The sequence below is a fragment of the Aplysia californica genome, unplaced genomic scaffold, assembly GCF_000002075.1.
Source record: "Aplysia californica isolate F4 #8 unplaced genomic scaffold, AplCal3.0 scaffold00177, whole genome shotgun sequence".
Taxonomy (NCBI): Eukaryota; Metazoa; Mollusca; class Gastropoda; order Aplysiida; family Aplysiidae; genus Aplysia; species Aplysia californica.
In genome coordinates, this window is record NW_004797447.1 from 694,826 (window position 1) to 716,268 (window position 21,443).

The window sequence follows — 21,443 nt, forward strand, 5'->3', positions numbered from 1 at the left end:
CTAACTGTAAGACTGAGTATTTTATTTCTACAAACATTGCTCAGATGAAAACATCTTGGAAACATTGCAGAATATCATTTTAAAAAGTACATAGGTATATATATATATTTTTAAAAAATTACTTTTTTAAAACTTTCTACACAAAACATGTAAGGGTCATTCCTGTAGCTTTTGAAAAACATTTTCTGCTTGTAAGAAGACATTTTAAATTTTGCGCAAAAATAGAGTACTCTGAGAGAAAACAACTTCACATTAGTTAGTCTTACCAAAGTGCAGCGGGATATTCTGTCAGATACTGACACAATATCCTTCTTAATGGGCACTACTGTTGGAATGTAGAAATCTGGATTGAGATATAAATATGGTGGGGGGGGGGGGGGGGGGAGAGAGAGATTAGGCTACGTTAACATATGGACTGATACAATCCTAAAAAAATAAAACAATCTGTGAGGTCATAAAATCATACTTTGATAGCTTTCTCAAATGCTGAAGGTGGCTTTTCGGCTTACAAAGCACATTATGTAAAGAGATTTCAAAACTTAAGCAGTGGTGCATTAATCTGATCAGTTATTTCTACAAACTTTTGATGATTTTGTGTACCCACATTAGAATTGTGAGAGCTTTTTCTTTCTTACTTTGAAAAGATTCCGAAACTTTGACAGCTTTTTCTAAAGTTTACAGTTTGCCAATAACAAAATATTCATAATGACAAGGGCAACAGAAAACAATCAAATGACACCTAGCAGAAGGAGAAAGATAAAAAAAACAAATATAAAAGATGAAATAAAACAGAAACATGACCAGTCTGTTCATATGAGCCCAGGTCAAAAGGTGACAAAATGTTCCCATTTCTTAGTAAGGTTATTCAGCACCAACATTGCTTCTATTTACAAGAGAAAAGTGTGCTCCACCTTAACTGACAAGTTTTGGAATAGTTTTTATCAACCTTTCGCGAGAAAACAACCAAATGCTTGGCTATCTAGACGGTGTCCCGTGTGACAGATGACACAATAGTTTCCTTCCAAAAGGCAATTTGAGCATGCACATATATGTTTTTCTTGCATGAGATTATTGATTATATGTATAATCAACTAACAAATGCCAAGTTGACAGAAAACTTAACAATTTTATTGGGTTTGGGTGTGCATGTTCGTGGTCAAAAGTCAAATGTTCTCTCTCTATGTGTGAGGCATCGTTGTGAAACCAGAAGCTCGTCAAGATAATATAATGAAAAAAAACAGCACTTCTCTACCCGTTGGAGAATTTTTATTGATATTTCGTTTTTTAGCTAAACACTTATGTCTTTTTTAATAATCTGTCTGCCCCGCTCAATATCAGCCGTAAGACGCACTGTGCTATTATCAGCTATGAGCCTCGAAAGGCAAAAAATTGACTTTCTGTGAAATTTTTCTTTTTTTGATATATAGAAAGTTTGAAGTCTTCTGGTGGATTTAAGATAAAATAAACAACTTTAATTGAATATAAATATTTTATTTTGATTTATTTTGGAGGTGTGTGTGGTTTGTTGCGAGCTTGGGTGACGAGATAAAGGAATTTGGACCTAGCTAGTGTGTAGTTGTGAGACTATTTTTAGAACCATTACCTCATGGCCACCTTTGCTTCAACCAAAGATTCTCCAGCGGAAAATCTTTGCTCCAACGTTTTTCATTCGCAACTATTTTTAGATTTTGACCCCTTTTCGAGCATGAATGGTCTGAAATGTAAATAACTTTGATTGGTAAAACGGAGTAAAAACGGTAACTTCTAGCTCACTTCAACAGCTGACTGTGTGGGCGTGCCCTCATAGCTGTTATCGTCTGTTGATTTTTCAGTTTTTCACTTGGATTGACTTGAAAAAATCGTTTTTCTTGTGTTTTAGTGCTTTTAAAATATTAATTGACCTTCCTCTAGATCTCTCAGAGTGGACTCCTTACCAACAGGCCACCGAGGCGGTCTATGTGCATGTGTGTGTATGTTTGTTAGTGTGTTTGTATGTGTGTGTATGTGTGTGTGCGTGTGTACGTGTGTGTGTGTGTGTGTGTGTGTGTGTGTGTGTGCGTGTGTACGTGTGTGTGTGTGTGTGTGTGTGTGTGTGTGTGTGTGTGTTTGTGTGTGCTCTCGTGTGTTTGTGGTGCTATTGCAAACGTATAATAAGGTAGCGTAAACATGTAGGGAACATTGACCGGCAGGGACACAAATATATATTTATGTGGATTTCACTTTTTCAAAAGTTCAAAGGCACAAAAAAGGTAAATATACAGTTTCCAAGGACTCTCAAGTTTTGGAAGTCTCCTAACTTTGACGGCAATTTTCTCGCTAATTTTACCTCTCTACCAAGTGACCCGAACCTCATTTATAAACATATAACTCGACTTCTATTAAAGATAGAAGCGTATTTTTTCATCAAAAGCAAGGCAAAAGAACAAGCTTTAAGATGATACAAGCAACTTCATATGCCTACAAACTGACGAGAGCCTGATTCCACCACGTCGTGACGCATGTACTTTATAAAAATGTATCCAAAGGTCATACTTCACCTACTCTATCCACATTTACAACAGATGTCAGTTTTTTCATTCGTAGAAGAAAAAGGAATGTGACCCAGTAGAACTGAAGACAACAGCTCTGAAGACAATTGACTCCTGCCCTAGTGATTCAATTCATATTTATACAGACGGGTCAGCCTTCAAGGGAACTATAAACGCAGGCTTTGGGGTAAGAATTGAACATCCTGACAAAACATGTGAAGAGCTATTTGATGCATGTGGTACTTCTTGTACAAATTACGAGGCTGAGGCAATCGCCATTGAAGCAGCAATCCTACACCTGACCAACATTTTCATAATACATCCAAACAAAATCAAGAACACTATTATCTTCACAGACGGAAAGTCAGTACTCCAAGCTCTGGAAAACATGAATTTCGAAAGCCCAGCCTGCCTATCCGTGGCTCAAATAATCAATACGTTCATACAGACCTATGCCGTCGACCTGACACTACAGTGGATACCTGGCCACAGCAACATCCCAGGAAACGACAGAGCAGACACCCTTGTCAAGAAGGGAGCATCACAGACACAACCTCACAACCCAGTATCACAACAGACAGCCAAGAACATCATCAAATGCAACACCAGGGAACAGTGGCTGAATGGATGGGCAATGGGCAAAACTGGAAGAACTGTATTTGCACACATGACAGTCCCCAACTCTAAAGATGCAATAAATTCCCTGAGTAGAAGAGAACAAGTCACGATATTTCGCCTGCGAACACAACACATACCACTAAACTCCTACCTTAATAGGATCCGCAAGGATACCCCACCCGACTGCCCGTTGTGCGACTGCCAGGATGAAACAGTACCACACCACCTCTTTAACTGCCCAGCACTTTGTGACCTGCGTAGCACCTACCTACCTGCCTCCCCAGACATCGGAAACAGCTGATTAAAACCTGTCAATTCTTTGCCATATTGACAGACCGAAGGGCTAGAACCCAAATGGCCGCTGGATCGGAAAAGTAAAGTAAAGTTCATTCGTAGAAGTATATAGATAAAAAAGTACATTTTTACCTTGCCTACTCTGTACTATTACTATCACTTGAACATTATTATATCAAGAAACTAATGTCACCTTGTGCCTCCAAACAAATAAATCAAGAACCGGTCTTCCCTTCCATTTGTATATTAACCCCTTCACTTCTTTAGCCAGCAACAGTGTTAGGCTCTTTTGTAGTGGTTTTTAGATGTCCTGGCAGCAAAAGGGTTAACATATCTAAGACTGGACATAAACACATTCATACTCAAAGTCAATGAAAAAAGAAACAGATATGGACTGCAGTCAAAGCTCAGAGACTCAACCTGTTGGACTCGAATGCATGCCAAAACACAACTACCTTTACCCTTCTGTGCACTGAACGCACTATTGAGAGTATAATGGGATAGACATAACTGTTGATACACAGAAGGTGAGATGTACAAGTCCTGTAGGCAAAGGGGAGCAGGGCTCAAGGTGACAACAAAGAATTTAAGATACCTCATCAAAAAAACCCAAAAAATACAGACATCAGAGAAGCAATTGTAGTAAGAATGTAAAGATGGGACAAATTTGCAAGAAAAAAAAAATGATTACGCTTCTCACCTGGGGGTCTGTTCATACCCTGAAAAAGACCAAAATCAAACAGATATCAATAACATATGCGCTATATAACTAAATATATACTAAATATATATTTGTATGGTACAAAGTATTCAGCTTATAATGTGATCCCAACTGTAACTTCCACTTTCTAAAGTCCCGAGTTCCATAAGCCCTATAATATTCTTTCTCTTTAAAAGGTCAAGGCTGTACAGTGCAAAATGCATTTTTTGCTACATCATTCACATTTCTAGGAATTTTAGAGAGTGAAATTTCTTTTAAAGTACATTGAACATTGCGAGAATAAGTTGTTGTCAGTGGACAATTGCACAAACTTACCCTTTTAAGAAAAAGAAATGTTACCACTTGGTGGAATCAAGTACTCGTCAATTTTTCCACATGTGGGGTTATTGGTATCATCTTAACACTTTGCCCCCTCAGGACACTGATGGCGACGGTAAGAAGATGTCCTTTTCTCTCACAGGATGGCGATCGGCGACAGTGTGATATTGCAACAAAAACGTTGTAGCAATGATCTCCTTTTTGACATGCGCACTTGTTATAATTTCCTTTCTGAATGGTTTGTGTGGCCTTTGAACTAAAAAAATTAGTTTGTTTACAACAATTGTAGTAATTTTTTCAAAATTATTATGTAGACCTGGCATGAGTGCTGCTCAACACTTACAGCATAATGAGAATTTGGGTGATGAGTGTGCTAAATCTAATGTCTTCAGTTCCGATTCTAATTCCTTTTTTGGTGAACATGTGGTCATCACGTTCAACTTTCTCAATATGCTGAAAATTGCAAATTGATGGGTTTATTTTTGCCGAGACACAGGTGTAGTCATCTGCATCCTGGTCCGTGGGGACAGGTGATGTGCCCACTGTGTGAGTGGAAAGTGTTACAGCTTGTTCATTTGGCTTGTATTCAATTTTAAAAAATACCCATCTATCTTGAATAGAAGTCGAGATATTTGCAAGTGAAGAAGATGAGTGTTGCATGGTTTCAGGGGTAAAATTAGTGAGAAAATATCTGCAAAGTTTTCTGACTTCCAAAGATTCAAAGTCGACAGAAACTGCAAATTTACATTTTTTGTGCCTTTAATCAACATTTTCAGCTAAATCCACACATAAATGTGTTCCTAAATGGACATAAAAGGTGCTGAGCCTAAAAAAGAACTTTTTTTTTTAATTGCCCAAAAACAATATAAATACAGATTTCTTGGATTTCATCATTTTGACAAGCGCCTGATTTCACCACATTGCCTCACAAATGTTTTGATACAGCAAGGGTCCCAGAGTACAGATGTGTTCACTCTAGTAACAGAGCTAGGTACACACAAACACAGCAGTTACATGTAAGGACTTTAGTTTTGGTAAGAGTTTTACAGCACTTGCAACACAATAAAGTCATATTATAAGTGCCGAAAATTAAAGGTGTTACAAGACGGACACAAAAAACGGGAGAAAAGGAAAATGAATGTTTGACAGGGATGAAGGAGCAAACCACATTAGAGTACCCACCAACCACACACATGCTAGGACAAGAGGATACATTCAAATAGGACAGAAAAAAAATAGAGGAAACATGTATGCCCAGACATCAAAACCTAAAACATCAAGGGATCATCAAACCGTACAAGGAAGAATGGGGACAGAGGTGGGGAGGGGGGTGTTTATCCATACAAAAATTTCCAACAAAGTATCTTCAGGTGAAAAACCCCCCACATAAAATATAAAATATATCCATTTATATAATGCTTGTCCATGCTCTGCAGCATGTTCTATGCACTCTACAACTATCATTATCTCAGTAGCCCCAGTCTGTGAAATCATAAAATCCTACTTTGATAGCTTTTTCAAATGCAAAATGAGGCTTTCAGCTTACAACAAGGTTTTTCAAAAAGCATACAGTAAAAACAACTGACAAAGCATTCAAACACTAACAAACTGACAAGATCTTTCACAGTTTAAAGCCAGGTACCCATTCTCACTTGGGTTAGGTGAGGAAAATACATGTAAAGTGCCCTTCCCAAACACAAAACATTAAGTTCCCGACAGGATTCCAACTCATGATCTTCTGATTATGAGCCAGACAACCTAATCTCTAGACCCTGATGCTTGATGTGTATTCTTTCCCAAATAGACTTGAATATACATTTACTTTACAGAAAATAGCCATCAAAACACAGTGACATACTAGGCCTAGGAAAGAGATGTCAGTGTTAAAGTTAAAGTAACTTTCAAAGGACGACATTTGTGTCACAACGTGGTGGACTCAGGGGCTTGTCCATTTTTGGGCATGTTGAGTTATTGGCATCATCTGAAAGCTTATTCATTTGCCTTGCTTTCAATGAATAAAATATCCATCTTGCATAAATAAAGGTTGAAATATTCGCAATTGAAGAAGCCTGGTTTCAGTAGTTAAATTAGAGAGAAAATGGAAACCAAAGTTAGGTAACTTCAATAGCTGAAGAGTCCTTCAAAACTGAAAATTACATATTTTGTGCCTTTAAACAAGGTTTTACAATAAAATTCCCATGGAAATGTGCTTTCTTAAGAACAAAAAAGGTGTTTAGCTAAACAACAAAATTTTGATAAAAATTGCCAAACTGATGGAAAAATGCCCTTTTCTTCGATTTCAATATTTTGACAAGCGCCTGATTTTATCACGATGCCTCACATATAGCTTATAACTATTTTCTAAAAACTTGAAAGAAACAAATTTAAGTGTACACTACTTGGATAAGAGAAAAAAAGAACAATGGCACACCACTTCATAGTCTGTGGAGGGTCTCCGGTACTTATCCGTCAGCACAGGGTACAGCTCACTGGCATGCCCTTCAGTCTCATCAGCAACTGCAGTAAACAGAATATAACAGAAAGAAAGTAGGAAAAGTACACATTTTAATAAAAAAAGTTTGCGTGCATGCGCACATGCGCACATGCACACATGCACCCACACATGCACCCACCCATGCACGCACGCATGCATGCACACATGTGCGTGCTCATTCACGCATGCGCGCGCGCACACACACTCACACACAAACAAACACAAACACACACACATACAAACACAAGCACACACAAACACACACACAAATGCTTATGTGAAGCGTGCTGAAAAAATGAGTTACTTCTCCGATTCGAGCGTTATGGAAATAGCACATTGCGCTTATAGGTGAGGTTTTTACATTTCATAAGAATGAAATAATAAAAGGCATGTTATACTTAACCCTATCCGTACGTTGTGTTTTACTATCATATCCATATGATGTGGCGAACTCTGTGCCACCATTTTCCAAAGAGAAAATTTACTCTTCAATCCGATCCGTACGCTTTGCATAGCATCTGTTAAAATGATTTTTTTGAGAAATACTGAAAGTTTCAAAGAGATCTTCGCACTTGAAGTATTCTAAAATGTGAACAATACAACCCCGGGGGTACAAAATGACCCCAGGGCGTACGGATAGGGTTAAAGAAGATGGCATCAATAGAAAACCAACAAAGTTGACCCTAGTGTTGATTTTGGCCAATTTCTCCATTTGGGGATTGCGAGAAGTAACTCATTTTGTCAGCACGCCTGATGATGATGGACAAAATGGAACAGATCAAATAATATATCCAAACAAAGAAAAAAAATATTAACTGTAACTAATGCCATTTTCCTCGTATTTTTCAAATGCTTTCACCCTCTTGGACACAATGCCAGATAATTTATGAGGAAAGATTCTTCGACTCTGCCAGAACACACCAAGGTTGAGTAGGATACATTTCCCCAGCAGCAAGGAAGAAATACTCTATGAATTAGAATTTAATATACAGGAATCACACCTTCTTCGTTCAACAAGGATGAACCTAGCCTTTACACCATAGACATCGGACATGGGTGCTACTGGGCAGTTTTGGGACTGTTGAGGATAAGAAATGCTGTCCAGATGCTGTAACTATTGAATTAATCAAGTGACAATAATGACCTGTCACTTTTGGCACATTAACATAGTTGCTGAGATGGAAAGTATAGCATCAATGGACATACTAGACAAAAGTGAAGCAGAACCATTAACTGAAATAAAAACTCATCCACCACACATACAATACACACAACAAACTGCAACGGAACAATAAGATACAGTCAAACCTGTCTTGGCGGCCACCTCTATAAGTCGGCCACCGGTACAAACAGCCACTTTCCATTTCCCCCCTTGCGTTTTAATCTATATAATTTCATTGAGTATAAAGGGCACCTGTCCAACGCGGCCGTGGCCACCCTATTTTAACACACAACCCCTATCGTACCAAACAATAACACCTGTCTTAGACGGCCACTTTAGTGACTCCATTACGTTTTGTCATAAATTATGCATCAGCCCCTGGTGTTGTGGCGTCATAATCCAATCACCTGTCATTGTTGTTAGGTAGTCCCTCCAACCGACTGTTGACCAATAGGTAACAAATTTTCAGCTGCTCGCGAGGTAAGCGTGTGATCCCTCATAACCCATAAGCCCGCCCAGAACTCATACACAAATCGTAAGTGAGATGAGTGGTCACTGTTTACCTAGTCTGTAACAAAGTAACAATGGACGTCAACATGAACTTGCAACAGAAACGTTGCTCGTTCTCAAGGTGTTTACGATCTATGTGTTTGTTCTAACATGGCACTTAGTTTTACTCGTTTTATTGTCTCCCTTGCACAAAATCAGTAACAAAATACAACAACAACACGGCTACCTTCGGTTGGGACCTCAGATGGGAATGGTTTGTTTTCTTCATCTTGATCAGTCCTGTCTAAGACGGCCACCTGTGTTACACAGCCACTTTTTTCCATAACAATGGGTGGCCGTCTTACACAGGTTCGACTGTAAATGCATTACCTACAACAGTTCCACATTGCTCACCTTTCTTTAGTACATGAATTATAGTATTCACAGAAGGTCTATATGTGGAATCAGGTTTTGTGCAGTCCAATATCAAATTCCAGGTCTCTTTCTCAAAGCATCTCTCTTGTGAAAGAGCAATCTCTTTGCAACATATCTGAAAACATAAAAAGACAGGAAAAAAAATTTTTAAACACACATAAACGCCCTCATTGCGAAAAAAAAACTTGAGAAACAATTAAGACCTTGTGGGGGGTTTTTTTCTCATCTGCGATCCTTGTCAACCTTGAAAAAAACAAAGTTAAAAAATCGAGGTGCACACTGCGACGATTAGCAATAGTATGTCGATTGTCTGAATTGATGTGGCTTTGAAAAACTGTTGAACATGTGCAGTCCCGTATTAATGCAAATATACTATTGTAACCCAAATTTCCTCTGAGGACCCAGGGTTCCTCGGTTTAATTGTCCTCCAAAAGGAAGAGCTAAAAGTTATACCTCAGCTCGGCGGCCGAGTTCCTTTGCATCAATACACCCGGCAAGTGATCGTTCTACCTTGTGATTTCCAGTGCATTCTCTATGTGCATGTTTGAGTTGAGTTTGAGAAAAAAGAAGCATATCAGCAAAGTAACAGCCAAAGTGTCTGTTAAAAAGCAATACTGACCGATAGATTCAACAGACGAATAGTAAAAAAAAAAAACCCAAAAAACAGAGGTAGCCTCAAACCCTCTGTGAAATGCATGATTTCACCAACATAAAGGCTACAATGAGGCAAAAAAATAAAAAAAGAAAAGCCAAGTACAGATATGGCTCACATATGACAGGTTAACATTACAGTTCACTTTTTTTTTTAAAAAGCACAATGAAAAAGAGCTGTCGTTCAATGCTGGATGAAAAGTAGCAAAAACGGGCAGAAACAACAAAGAGAAAAAAAAGAAGTCAGACTTACAAGCGCTGCCTTCCAACCATCCTTAGAATTAAGGAAAATATAGATACCTAGATCTAGGTCTACTCCTCATATTTTTTATGTTATAAAAATGTACTTTCGGTGGGATTTTTTCAGTCACATTCAAAGAGCCAAAAATATTTTCCGAAATTTAAAATATAGGAGTATTACAAAAATTTATGGAATAAATGTGGTAAAGATAACTTGTGAAATTAAAATTATTATAAAGAGGGGAAGGAAATGTATCATTACATCAACCAAAAAATGAAGCCAAGCCAGTAGCTCAATTTTTACATTTCTAAGAATTTTTTTGAAAAACTCTGAAACTGGCCAGTCTTGGGAGACCATTGAGAAACCAGACTGGCCAGGGCTCAGTGAGTTAACGCCATCCTTCAGCACATATTTCACACATGCCAGATGCACAGAATACACAGAAAACTCAAAGAAACACAAAACACCAGTCATAAAAACTAACAGCACATTCAGAGGGGGAACTGAACTCCTTTACCTTCTTCACCAGACCCTGAATGTCCGTCTCGTGCCCGTAAGGTAAAAGTCCATGAGTGAGAACCTCATATATCAAATGTCCCAGCATCCAACAGTCACTGGCCTGACTATACTCACTGCTACTCAACGACTCTAGAGCACTCCAGCGGGTTGGAATTCCGGTATTATTGTGGCCTGTGGCAAAGAAAGACAAAGCAGCATAATATCTGTAAATGTAAAGAAACATATAGCTTGCTCATTTATTTCTCCACACAAGATTTCCATTCCTTTGTTGAGACATGTTGGTTTCTTACAGCTGATAAAGCCAACACAATATGCAACAGTACAATCTTACTTAAGACTATCATAACAAAATTAAAGTATGGAAAATATTCCTATTTTTCATTACAAAAGAAAACAAAAATATCATTCTCAATCAATAGAATTTTGTTTCTGAACAGGCTAAATGAGCTGTAAAAAAATGTTTCAAAAGTAGAATACACTCCTCAACATTTTCAAGTTAAAAGTGACATTTGTTGGAGGCTAATTGCCCAACTTACTTTATCAAATAAGTAGACAAGTTTCAAGTCAAAATAAAAGCAAAAGAACTGAATCAGAAAAAGTACACAGAGTGGGTCTTCATACTGAAAAAAGGGTCTGTTTTGCAAAGGACATAATAATAACATATCAACAACAGATCATAAACAGGCACGGAAAGAGTGAACTAAATTGTAACTATAGTAACAAAACAGTGCAGTACTTAGAGCCTTGAGTCGCCTTAATAAACCAGGAGAAAATTTTTGAAAGTACTAAGCTGAAAGGTAAAGTAAACATGTGAAGGTGAGCTCGGCTTTGCTTTGCATTTCTTATCCATGAAAAGATATCAGCTCCTTTTTTAGTCAAGTTCATTTCGTGTTTAACTAACTGGAGACTGGGCCTTTTTCGGGTCTACATACGCTGAAGACTGGCGTTCTTTGGGGTATTTCAATATTTCAAACAACACCCTTCCCAAAGACATACAACCACCATTTTTACACACATAACAGATCTAAACACGCCCAATATGACACAAAAAAACAGAAAGGCAATACCTTTTATAGTTTTTTAGAAATGACTTTTTGAAAATGTGCTAAAATTTGTTGCTTGTCAACATTTTTTGACGTAATGTCTTATGTTTAAAAAAAACAAAACAAAAAAACCCCCCAAAATTCATCTTACGTTTGTCTTTTATTGTTTTGTGTTTCAAAATGAATTAAAAGTCCATGAACAGGCAGGTAATCGATATGGTAATCCTTAGGCTATGTATTAGCTGTCTAATCCACTTCAGTATGAAAAACACAGGGCTCCAGACAAAGAGGAATTTTGCATTTGAAAGCCTAGTCTAGATCTAGAACATTCACTATCAGAATCAGTGCTTTGATGCTCATTTACATTGCAAATCAGGATGTCCATGGTCTAAAATATCATAATCAGAATTTTCTGAACTGTCAAAGTCGTGCAAACACTTGAAAAATGTTGGCTTCTCGTGCTACCAAGTGGGTGGTTGGCGGGTGCTCTGGTAAGGTTTGCTCCTACTTTCCTATCAAAGATCTATCGTCCTGATCTCTCCTCCTTCTTTTTTTGTGTTTGTTACTCTCTTGTAACACCTAATCTTAAACCTTATGGTGTTGCAAGTCCCGTAAAACTTACTAAAACTAAACGTGCTACCATTGTACTGACAAAGGGTTGCAAGAACAGACATGTCAGAGAAACAAATGTAGGGCCTCAGTGTGACTAACTTTCCTTCCAGGTCAATAGCTCAAAAAGTTTCCAGCCAATTCCAGTGAAACTTCGCACAAAATGAAACATAGGTCTGCTGCACGGTAAGAGATGGTTCACGCAGCCTTTGCACGCATACTTTGCCAAGGACAAAATGCGAAACTTGTGCTCGCAGGGGGTGCGTGAACCGCCTCTCGGGGAAATACTGGTGCTCGCAAATGCTGCATGAACCATCTCCAGCGAGTCAATGACTTTGGTCTCATTATGCAAAAAGACAAAGCCCATAACCAGTGAGTTAAACAAAACAAGAGCTAGCACATTCCAGCTATCACTCACTGATGTATTTGCCAGATGAGGTCTCCTGACACAGCTGAAACCCACAAAGCTTCACATGCTCCCCACTCAAGCACAGACTGGCTGCAGTCAAATTGCAGTGAACAAAATTTTTGGAGTGACAATAGGCCACGGCAGAGCAACCTTCAATAAGATACTGGAATAAACGTGGTCTCGGGAAGAAAGATTTATCCAAGCTGTGTTTCACCAGAGCAGTCTGAGGGGAAAACACGATTCCAGCATCAACAACAATGGGTTTCATATCTAAAGACATAATTCAGGAACATGAAACTCCATCAATTTGAGCTAAAAGTCAATGGGAGAAAAAGCTGAGCTAAAATTATTTATATCAAAATTAAGATAAAAAGAAATCAGTCATAGGCATTTCCAATTAGATGCTCCGAAAATTTGAACAAATGCTGCATCCAGTGAGATAAAAAATAAGAATAATGTTCTTTTATATATTCTTGAAACTCAACACACGCAAACACAAGTCAATACATACATATTGAGACAATGAGACAACACTGCTAGGTGAAGGGAGAGAAGGACTAGTAAAGGGGCCACCTTTTTAAGACAATCAGGCGTTTTGACTTCTTGAGAGAGGAAGCAGAGGTTGAACGATCTGAAAAGATTGAACCACTTGGCGGAGCTCATGCGTATGCTTAAAACAATCTGGGTAAGTGCACATGCACTGTGCACAGTTCATCATCTGCTAGTCCATGCCATCCTCAATCCCTTTTCCCCTACTCAACTCTCCACACTTTCTTTCATTATCTATGACCACATTTGAACAGGTACAGCACCTAATAACTTCTTCTAGATCAGTATATCAAGAAGCCCTTGTGCTTGAAAGTCAGTTTTTGCCATTTGAAATAAGTGAAAGGAAGTGGGGGAGTTGCTAGGAGAATGTCTTTGCTTCCTCACCACCTTGTTCAATCCTTCCCTCCTCATAAATGCATTTTAATGGGATTCTAAAGCACTATTCCGGTCTTAAAAAGGACAAAATATCGTGAACAAGGTAAAATAAAGCAAAACACTTGGAAATGTTTACTGCCCTAAACTTTTCGGCGGATTTTCATTTTTAGAACAGGTTCTCAGGAATGCAAATTGCAAATAAAAAATTGTTGTTACTAGATAAAAGTGTGCTCTTAGGTGGATCCGGTTCTAACGCAGCACGTTCATAGAAGGAGATCACTGTATATGCTTACTAACGTACGAAAACATTGGAAGAAATATATATCGGAAACAGATGTTAACATCACCACTGACAAGCATACACTGATACATACATCTGTCTATCACACATGAGCACTCAATAATCCTTGCACTCAAACACATCTGCCACACATTCAAACATGATACTACCTTAGCATGCAAACCAACACATCTGAGTGAAACACACACACATGCAAACAGATTACCTGACCAATATACCTGAAACACACACACATGCAAACAGATTACCTGACCAATATACCTGAAACACACACACATGCAAACAGATTACCTGCAGATTCATGCGCCTGTAATCCTCGCACACGTAGAGCTGTAGCACACTATTCTCCTGGAACACAAACATCTGAATGATGTTGCTGTGCTGCAACTGTTTCAGCCGCTGCAGCTCTGTCAGGGGAAAGTTATGATAAGTCTTGGGGCTCTGTCCATTCTCCTGTCGAGGAAACGTCTCAGGCAGTTGGTTCACATGAATCAGGACCCGGGTGTTGTCAAATTTGCCTGACGTTATGGACCACGCACCTTGTAATTTACTGTCCTGATGTGGCTGGAAAACAAATTGGACAACATTCCTAGATAAATGAGGAAAATGAGTTTCCGTTTTCATATGACAGGCAAAAAGAACTGGAAAATAGTCTTAAAAACATAAAAAGGGATAAATGAAAAAGAAAGATAGACATGATTATAAATTATCAGCCAGTGATATGTCATAATCGTAACGATCCTGCTGAAGGGCACACTCTACTTCTTAGCACCAAAATCTACAATTAAGTGGTTTTCACTTGTTTTTTATCATTTTCTCAAAGTATTCCTTTCAAGGATTAAAAACAATCAGTTTTGGGAATCATAACCGGTTACATAATCATGGAAATAGCAAATTAGAGTGAAATCGGGCTATCCGAAGAACAATTTTCGAAAGTTAAAACCTCAAAAACAATCCATGCTATCTATGAACTAATTACAGACATATTTGTAATTTGCACCCAAACTTTAGGAAAATGACGCTAGCTTTTCTTGAAATTGTAAATATTAAAAGTTTTATAACTTTTAGAAGATGTGCATATTAGTAAATGACAAAAACGGTCAAAATAGCAAAGTAAAAAAATCATTTTAAATATTTTTCTTCAAAAATTATAAAAAAGCTAGCGTCACTTTAGTTGGAATTGCATGGTGCACTTACTCTTCAAATTTCGTGTCTTTATCTCGAACGGATTTTTAGTTTTTAGCTTTTAAAGCCAAGAAATTAACACTTTGAGACTTTGAGGAAGGGAGCAAAAACATCTCAAAATTGCTTTATAGCATTGTATTGGCTAACGGGTCAAACTTTATGGAGCTATCTCTTTGAAATAGGACTTTGGGAGTACTTCCATCTGACTTAGCACATCATTTTCAAGGGAAATTTCTTAAAACCAACAAAAAAAAACCATTGTCTGGACCCAAACGCCAAAGTGTGGCCTTAATTCATAATGAAAGCGGCCCTGAATATTAGTGGATATCATTTCTATAGAAAAGGGAAAGTGTTATTCTTATCGCTGTACAAAGCTTCATGCTATATTATGGTTTTATTTCGGAGAACTGAATTGAGGAATAGTTATTGTCTGCAAGGCTTGAAATTATTTTAAGAGGAATAGAATATTTAGGAAGTTAATGTACAGAACATTTTAAATCTATTTCAAAGAGTAAAACACAGAACTCCCACCTGATTGGTTTCTTCAACGATGAGCAGGGGAAGCAACAAATGCTTAATTTCTTCAAGCAGCTCTCTTTTCAAGCCAGGCATGGCTTTCACCTTGTCCAGAATGAGCTCCTGGACCAGCGGCTTATTGTCACAGAGCAAGCGCAGGTAGAAGCTATCAGCCCGAGCCTGTTAATATTTAAAATGTACTTTCACCACAACCAACTCATTCAGATCATTCAGTAGGTAGGCTACTTCGACTGTGTCTATCAGGGGCAAACCGGGCTGAATTTGACACAACATCCTAGCAGATAGATGGAGAGACTAGGTAAAACACTTCCGTAGATGGCCATTCCTTCAGCATACAACACCATGATATTATTATAGTGCTGAGTATGCAATGGTAAGATTCAACCCTCCTTTCAACCCCTCCAGGCTATCAAAGAGGCTAGGTCTCCAACAAGTCAGAGCAAATTGGGTGGAGAACCATGAACACTCCCTGGACACTACGAGATTCTTTACCAAATACAATGAGATAAAGGCAGGATCTGCCTCTTTTTCTACAGATTTAAAAAAATTGACTTGACATCATCAGCAGTCAAGAGCTCAACGGCAAGGCTAACCAAATTTGGAGAGGTATTAAACTGCACTACTGCACTGAATACAACTCTAAACACTTTATGAAATGCACTTTAAATACATGTATGTAGCAAATCTTCAAATAAATCAACAAGTTACAGAGAATTCTTAACAGACAAACCAACTCCCAATAGTACTCACACAACCTATTTCATTAATAACACAGGTATATAATTTTTTTACGGCAGTAGTTCAACAAATTTGTAAACAAAGTGAGATAAAAAGATCTTTTAGGAAAGTGGCCAGAAAGAAATCCAAAGTAAAAATTAATTGTCAAACAAACCTTATTGTCAGGATGATCCAAAAGAATTTCTATGACTGTCATGACATGTTCGTACAAGCTGTTTATCTTTCGTATTGTGACATGGCCTAAAAAAGAATTCAGGAAAAACAAAAGAAGTTAATAACTCACTGGCTGCCCGTGCCGCAAATGATGTGGTCATAGTACAGCTTCCGCTGACGACCTTTGCCATAGTCTGTGCGGTTTTTTAGTTCAGAGGGTTGTTTTCATGTTATTACCGCAGCATAATATGCCGCGTGGGTACTGCTTTTAGAAACTACAACCACTTTTGTACCAAAAGAGCAGTAAAAGGATAGAAACTCAGTTATGGTGCTCTGAGCGCCAAGTGTCGTTATGCATAGGACAATGTTTCTGTGTGTATCACATGAAGGAGAGTTAGTAACTATAACAAACTGGGACAATGGGACATCAACGGTCCTTTTTGTGTTCTCTATGGGTATATACCATAAACAATAGGAAACAAACATTCTAGTTGCATACAATTCACATTTGATTAGTTTTCCTGAGTCCCATTTGAGGTTCAACCATGAATCTTACAGCAGTTCTGGACCTATTTTTGTTGTTTTCTAAAAATTAAATGAAAGAAAGAAATCGCATCGTTTGTTTTCTTGCGATCTTTATGTCCATAACAAGTGTGCAAAGTTTCAAATTGTTATGTCAATTAGTTTTGTCACAGCGATTGTTTGGAAAACTCATTGAAAAAGCAGGTGCCAAGGATAACTCAAAAACAAATATGGCGGGAAGCCAGTGAGTTGAAATAATAGTCTTGCTTTGTTTTGGTAACTAAACTCTTGATGTATGTAGAGAATGAAAAGATTTAGAATACTGCTCTGTAAACAAATCATTATCACCATCATTATTATTACTATTCTTTATCATTATCTTCACTATTATTATTTCTGTCAACATCACAATTATCAACATTATTATTATAATCATAATTAGCATCGTTATCATATTAATAAAAATACGGAGTGGCTACTCGCCCCATGTCGGATGACTAGTGCCAGGCTACTCATCCGATCTAGGATTTCTGCGCTTGTTCCGGGCGAACGAATTCAGTCGATAAGCCCCACCTGGCCTGCGGCTTCTGGCCCATGGGGATTTCAGCGTATGCTCCTTTAAAATTCGATGATCAATCATGCAAGATTCAGTCACTCACTCGGTCACGTGTCCTTGTCCTCCAAGTCAAGTGGGATCGGTTCTAACGTGAAAGTTTGACTCTGACTGCAATTATCTGACCAATTTGACATTATTATAATACATGTCATGTATGAAGACGGGACTGGCCATAATGTGTACAATAATGACTGTATTGCACCGGATCAGCTTGTGAACTGACGAAGAGAGAAAACGACAGGAATCAATAATTCTAATAACAAAAACACCCCCCCCCCCCCTTTCTCTCTCTCTCTCTCTCTCTCTCTCTCTCTCTCTCTCTCTCTCTCTCTCTCTCTCTCTCTCGTTCTCACTCTCTCTATTTCTTTCTCCCCCCCCCCCCTCTCTCTCTCTTTCTCACTCTGCCGAAGACAAAATTTATCGCTTTCAACTCAGCGCTGAAACGTTTGTTTACATTCGTATCACGGGCCGTCACGCGCTAAGAAGACGAGGTACATCTAGCGCCCAAGTCTCCTTCAGACGCGAGATAAGGCAATTGAAACATCTTGGTAGTAGTTAGACAATCTTTAATAACATCACGGCGCTGCATTTCTATTGTTAGTAACTTTGTCACCAGCATTCCGATGAATGATAATAATTAAATAATTAATAAAGGGTGATAGATCTAGGGGATCTACAACAATGTAGTCAACACGCGAGGGAAACCTCGGAAGACTACAAAAATAGATGGCGGAAAACATCATCTACGATCTATTTTGGACCAATCACTGAGGTGTCCTTGGTGCTCTCAATAGCTTCAAGTCGCTTGAAAGGCCGTGCGGCCGTGTTTACACTACCTAACACGGGGTGCCCACTACGGATAGGATCGCCCAACTCGGTCGCCTCAAAAAACAAACTTGTTTGTTTTCAGTTTCAGGCGATCGAGTCGGGCGACCGTCCGATCCAGCCGTAGTGGGCACTCCGTATAAGACTAAGACTAGATCTCGGTGACCGGCTCCGGGTGGGCAGAAAATGCTATCCACCCGAGGTCGCAGAAATCCCCACGGGTCAGTTGCATCAGGCTACTCGATAGAATTCAGCTGACGCTAGCCACCCTAGATCGGGCAAGTAGCCTGGCGCTAGTCACCCGACATCGTGAGAGTAGCACCAGCAATAAAAATAATCATTATATCATTACTGTTATTATCATCAATATTATAATTATCAAACATTATCATTACTATTATCACTTATTATTTCCAATCTTATAGCTGATATCATCAAAATCATTATTAACACTTTCCCTACCACATTTGCGGCTTGTGGAGATACAAAATTCTCGGCCCATCCACGTTTTCAAAATAAAAGAATAGACTTCCTGATAGCAGATACGAAAGAAAATATTGCACTGACAGACGATTTTTAGTCATTTCAGCGCTTTTTTTGCCCACTTCGAAACGTAAATATGAGGAAAAAAAGCGCTCCCCTGACTTCAGTATATGTCTCATACTTTCACTTCTATAATAGGTACACATACATAACTTTCAGCATTTCTTCGCATTACTTGAGGCAACCTACCTGGGAAGTTTGAATGATGCTGTTGTTGAACCTTTTTAGTTATGACCTTTCAAAGCTGGAATATTGTTGATTTCATATGACACCTTCGATATTGCATAATCACTTTCAGAAACCCCAAAGTAATATAATTGGAATGAATCTTCAATATTGTATCGGCATCTAATAGATTACTTTTTAACCTTTAGTTTGATGGGCCATAAGATATGGTTTGTGTGTGTTTAGTTGGATGTTTTGACATTTTCCTTTGGCGGGGTAGGGACGTAAAAATAGGTCAGGGAAAAGCCCTGGGCCAGGGGTGCATTTTGGCCTGGTAGGAAAAGAGTTAATTCTCATAAGCATTTTCACTATCATCACTGTAATTTTTATTATGATTACTGTCATTAGCATCACTACTATTATTACCATCACAAAAATTGGGGCTCAGAAGCTCGACAGGTATGAAGTTCGCCAGTCAAACCTGGAGGTCCAGAGTCATAAACCCGTCAGTGTCAGGGTTTCTTTTTTCTCCTCATGTTTTCTACACCCTCTGATCCCCACAGTAGCAAAATTCAAAAACCCATTCTTCTTGGATAAAGATGAAAAATGTTCTCTCCATGGGACGGATACAATAAAAACTGGACCATGCCTTAAAGCAATACTTTACTCACGAGACAGATACATTATAAAGTGGGTCAGACTCTAAACTAACATTAGGTGGGCTCTCACGGCCTGGAGGTTAAGGTGTTCGCCTCTAATTCAAAGGTCCCGGGTTTGAACCTGGGCCGCGCCCAAAAAAATTTTGTCTCTAAAATTGTCTCCTTTCACCTCCTTTCCTGCTCTCTAGCAATGTTCTGCCATCTGCTTTCGTCTCCACTTTCTGCCCTCACCCCCTCACCTCCTTTGCCCCCTCCTCTGGGCTCCTGACTCTTTCGGTAGCCTTTCTACTGCTTCTCCTTGGCCCCTTCTTACTGCTGTCTTTAAGCCACACCCCTGATTTTTAGTAGAAAAGATCTACATCAAGTCTTCTTGGGCAAGGGCAAAAAATGTCGATGGTCCCGTATGCAAGTGGCGCACATTATAGATCCCTTGGTGGTCTAAAATCGATAAGAGTAGGCTTCCGTCGCCACTCCGACAAATTTCAAAATTTCCAACCAACTGAAGATGTTTAATGTGTATCGCGTTCTAATACGACCTTATGCAGTTGCGAGCGCCACATAACAATAATAATAAAAAAATCTAACATTTTACTCACGGGACTGATACATTAAAAAGTGTGTCAAGCCCTGGAGTAGCATGTAGTTGCATGCTGCAGGAACTTCCAGAGGCTTCTTCTTCACCACACCACTTTTTGACTTTGATTCCAAATATCCCTTTAAAAAGTCAATGATGAAAGGATCCCAGGAGTTAAAGGTCTGAAAATAAAAATCAGTCACAGTCTAGGGGAGAAAAGTCACAAGACATTTTCCAATATTCATAAAAATATTGCCTATAAGAGCCTCTAAGAGCGCATCATTGTTTTGCTTTGACAAATAGTTTTAAGACAAAAAAGTGCAAAACATGCTCGCCTCCATCACTTAATTTTGCCAAAGCATTATGCAATGATAGCCTTTTTTTCTCTCTCTCAAAACTACGGAAAAAAAAACAACTTACACCCATATCATGGAGAAAAACTCACCAGTATTTTTGCTATCACAAAAACTTGTCCTTTTACAAAATCATAAAAGGCAAGTCTGGCTCTGAGGCAACAACATGCCCAGTATCCTAATCCTTTCTTAGTTCTTACAGGAAAACAATATCAACCTACGTGAGATAAGCAAAGCACATTCTCTTCTTTTTTTTTTTTTTTTTTTTGGTTTGTTCACAATAATTTATCTTAAATATGTAGTCTTTCTTCAACAGATACACTTTTCCTATACTTCCTAAGTGAGTAGTATTGGTCTGGCAATTTTGAGAAAAATATGGCACAAATCATACTCTTCTCAATATGAGCATGCTAGAACTTTGCACATTTTAACACCAAAATTTAATATATGTTTTGCTTAGTAGAGTAACTATAAAACAAATTTTAAAAACTGTCTTACCTTTTTCAACGCTTCAAACACTACAGTGATTTGCACTGGAAACATTTCTTTCAGCAGGTGTTTTGGTTTTGAAGGCTTTTCACCGAGGAATAAATTTGAATTTTGTCGAACAAGCACACACGAAGAGTGATCTACTGCTTCAACAAAGTCATCCACATTTTTCAAGTCCCTATTCACATCAGAAGTGGTTTTTAAAGCTAGTAATTGACCCCTGGAGAGAAAGAGAGAAAGACAAAACATCACTCAAAAAAATTATTTTCATTTTAAAATTTGATACACGAAAAGAAAATCATATTTGATCATTAAAATGGAAGCTCCA

General features: G+C 38.4%; 1 protein-coding gene across 2 annotated transcripts in view; it reads right to left on the reverse strand.

Moving 5' to 3' along the window:
• The window catches only part of LOC101857336, a 45,653-nt gene that overhangs the window by 9,712 nt on the left and 14,498 nt on the right, over positions 1-21,443 (reverse strand). Inside the window, exons 9-19 of one of the 2 annotated variants that reach the window (XM_005098264.3) lie at positions 21,125-21,335; positions 20,296-20,455; positions 16,371-16,456; positions 15,473-15,637; positions 14,048-14,320; positions 12,541-12,754; positions 10,469-10,641; positions 9,039-9,174; positions 6,911-6,996; positions 4,141-4,159; positions 267-343 (exon numbers count right to left, since the gene is read on the reverse strand). In XM_005098264.3, coding sequence (XP_005098321.1) covers positions 267-343; positions 4,141-4,159; positions 6,911-6,996; positions 9,039-9,174; positions 10,469-10,641; positions 12,541-12,754; positions 14,048-14,320; positions 15,473-15,637; positions 16,371-16,456; positions 20,296-20,455; positions 21,125-21,335 — 1,600 coding nt within the window. The remainder of the gene's footprint in view (positions 1-266; positions 344-4,140; positions 4,160-6,910; positions 6,997-9,038; positions 9,175-10,468; positions 10,642-12,540; positions 12,755-14,047; positions 14,321-15,472; positions 15,638-16,370; positions 16,457-20,295; positions 20,456-21,124; positions 21,336-21,443) is intronic. The other variant, XM_035969745.1, reaches the window with a different exon arrangement.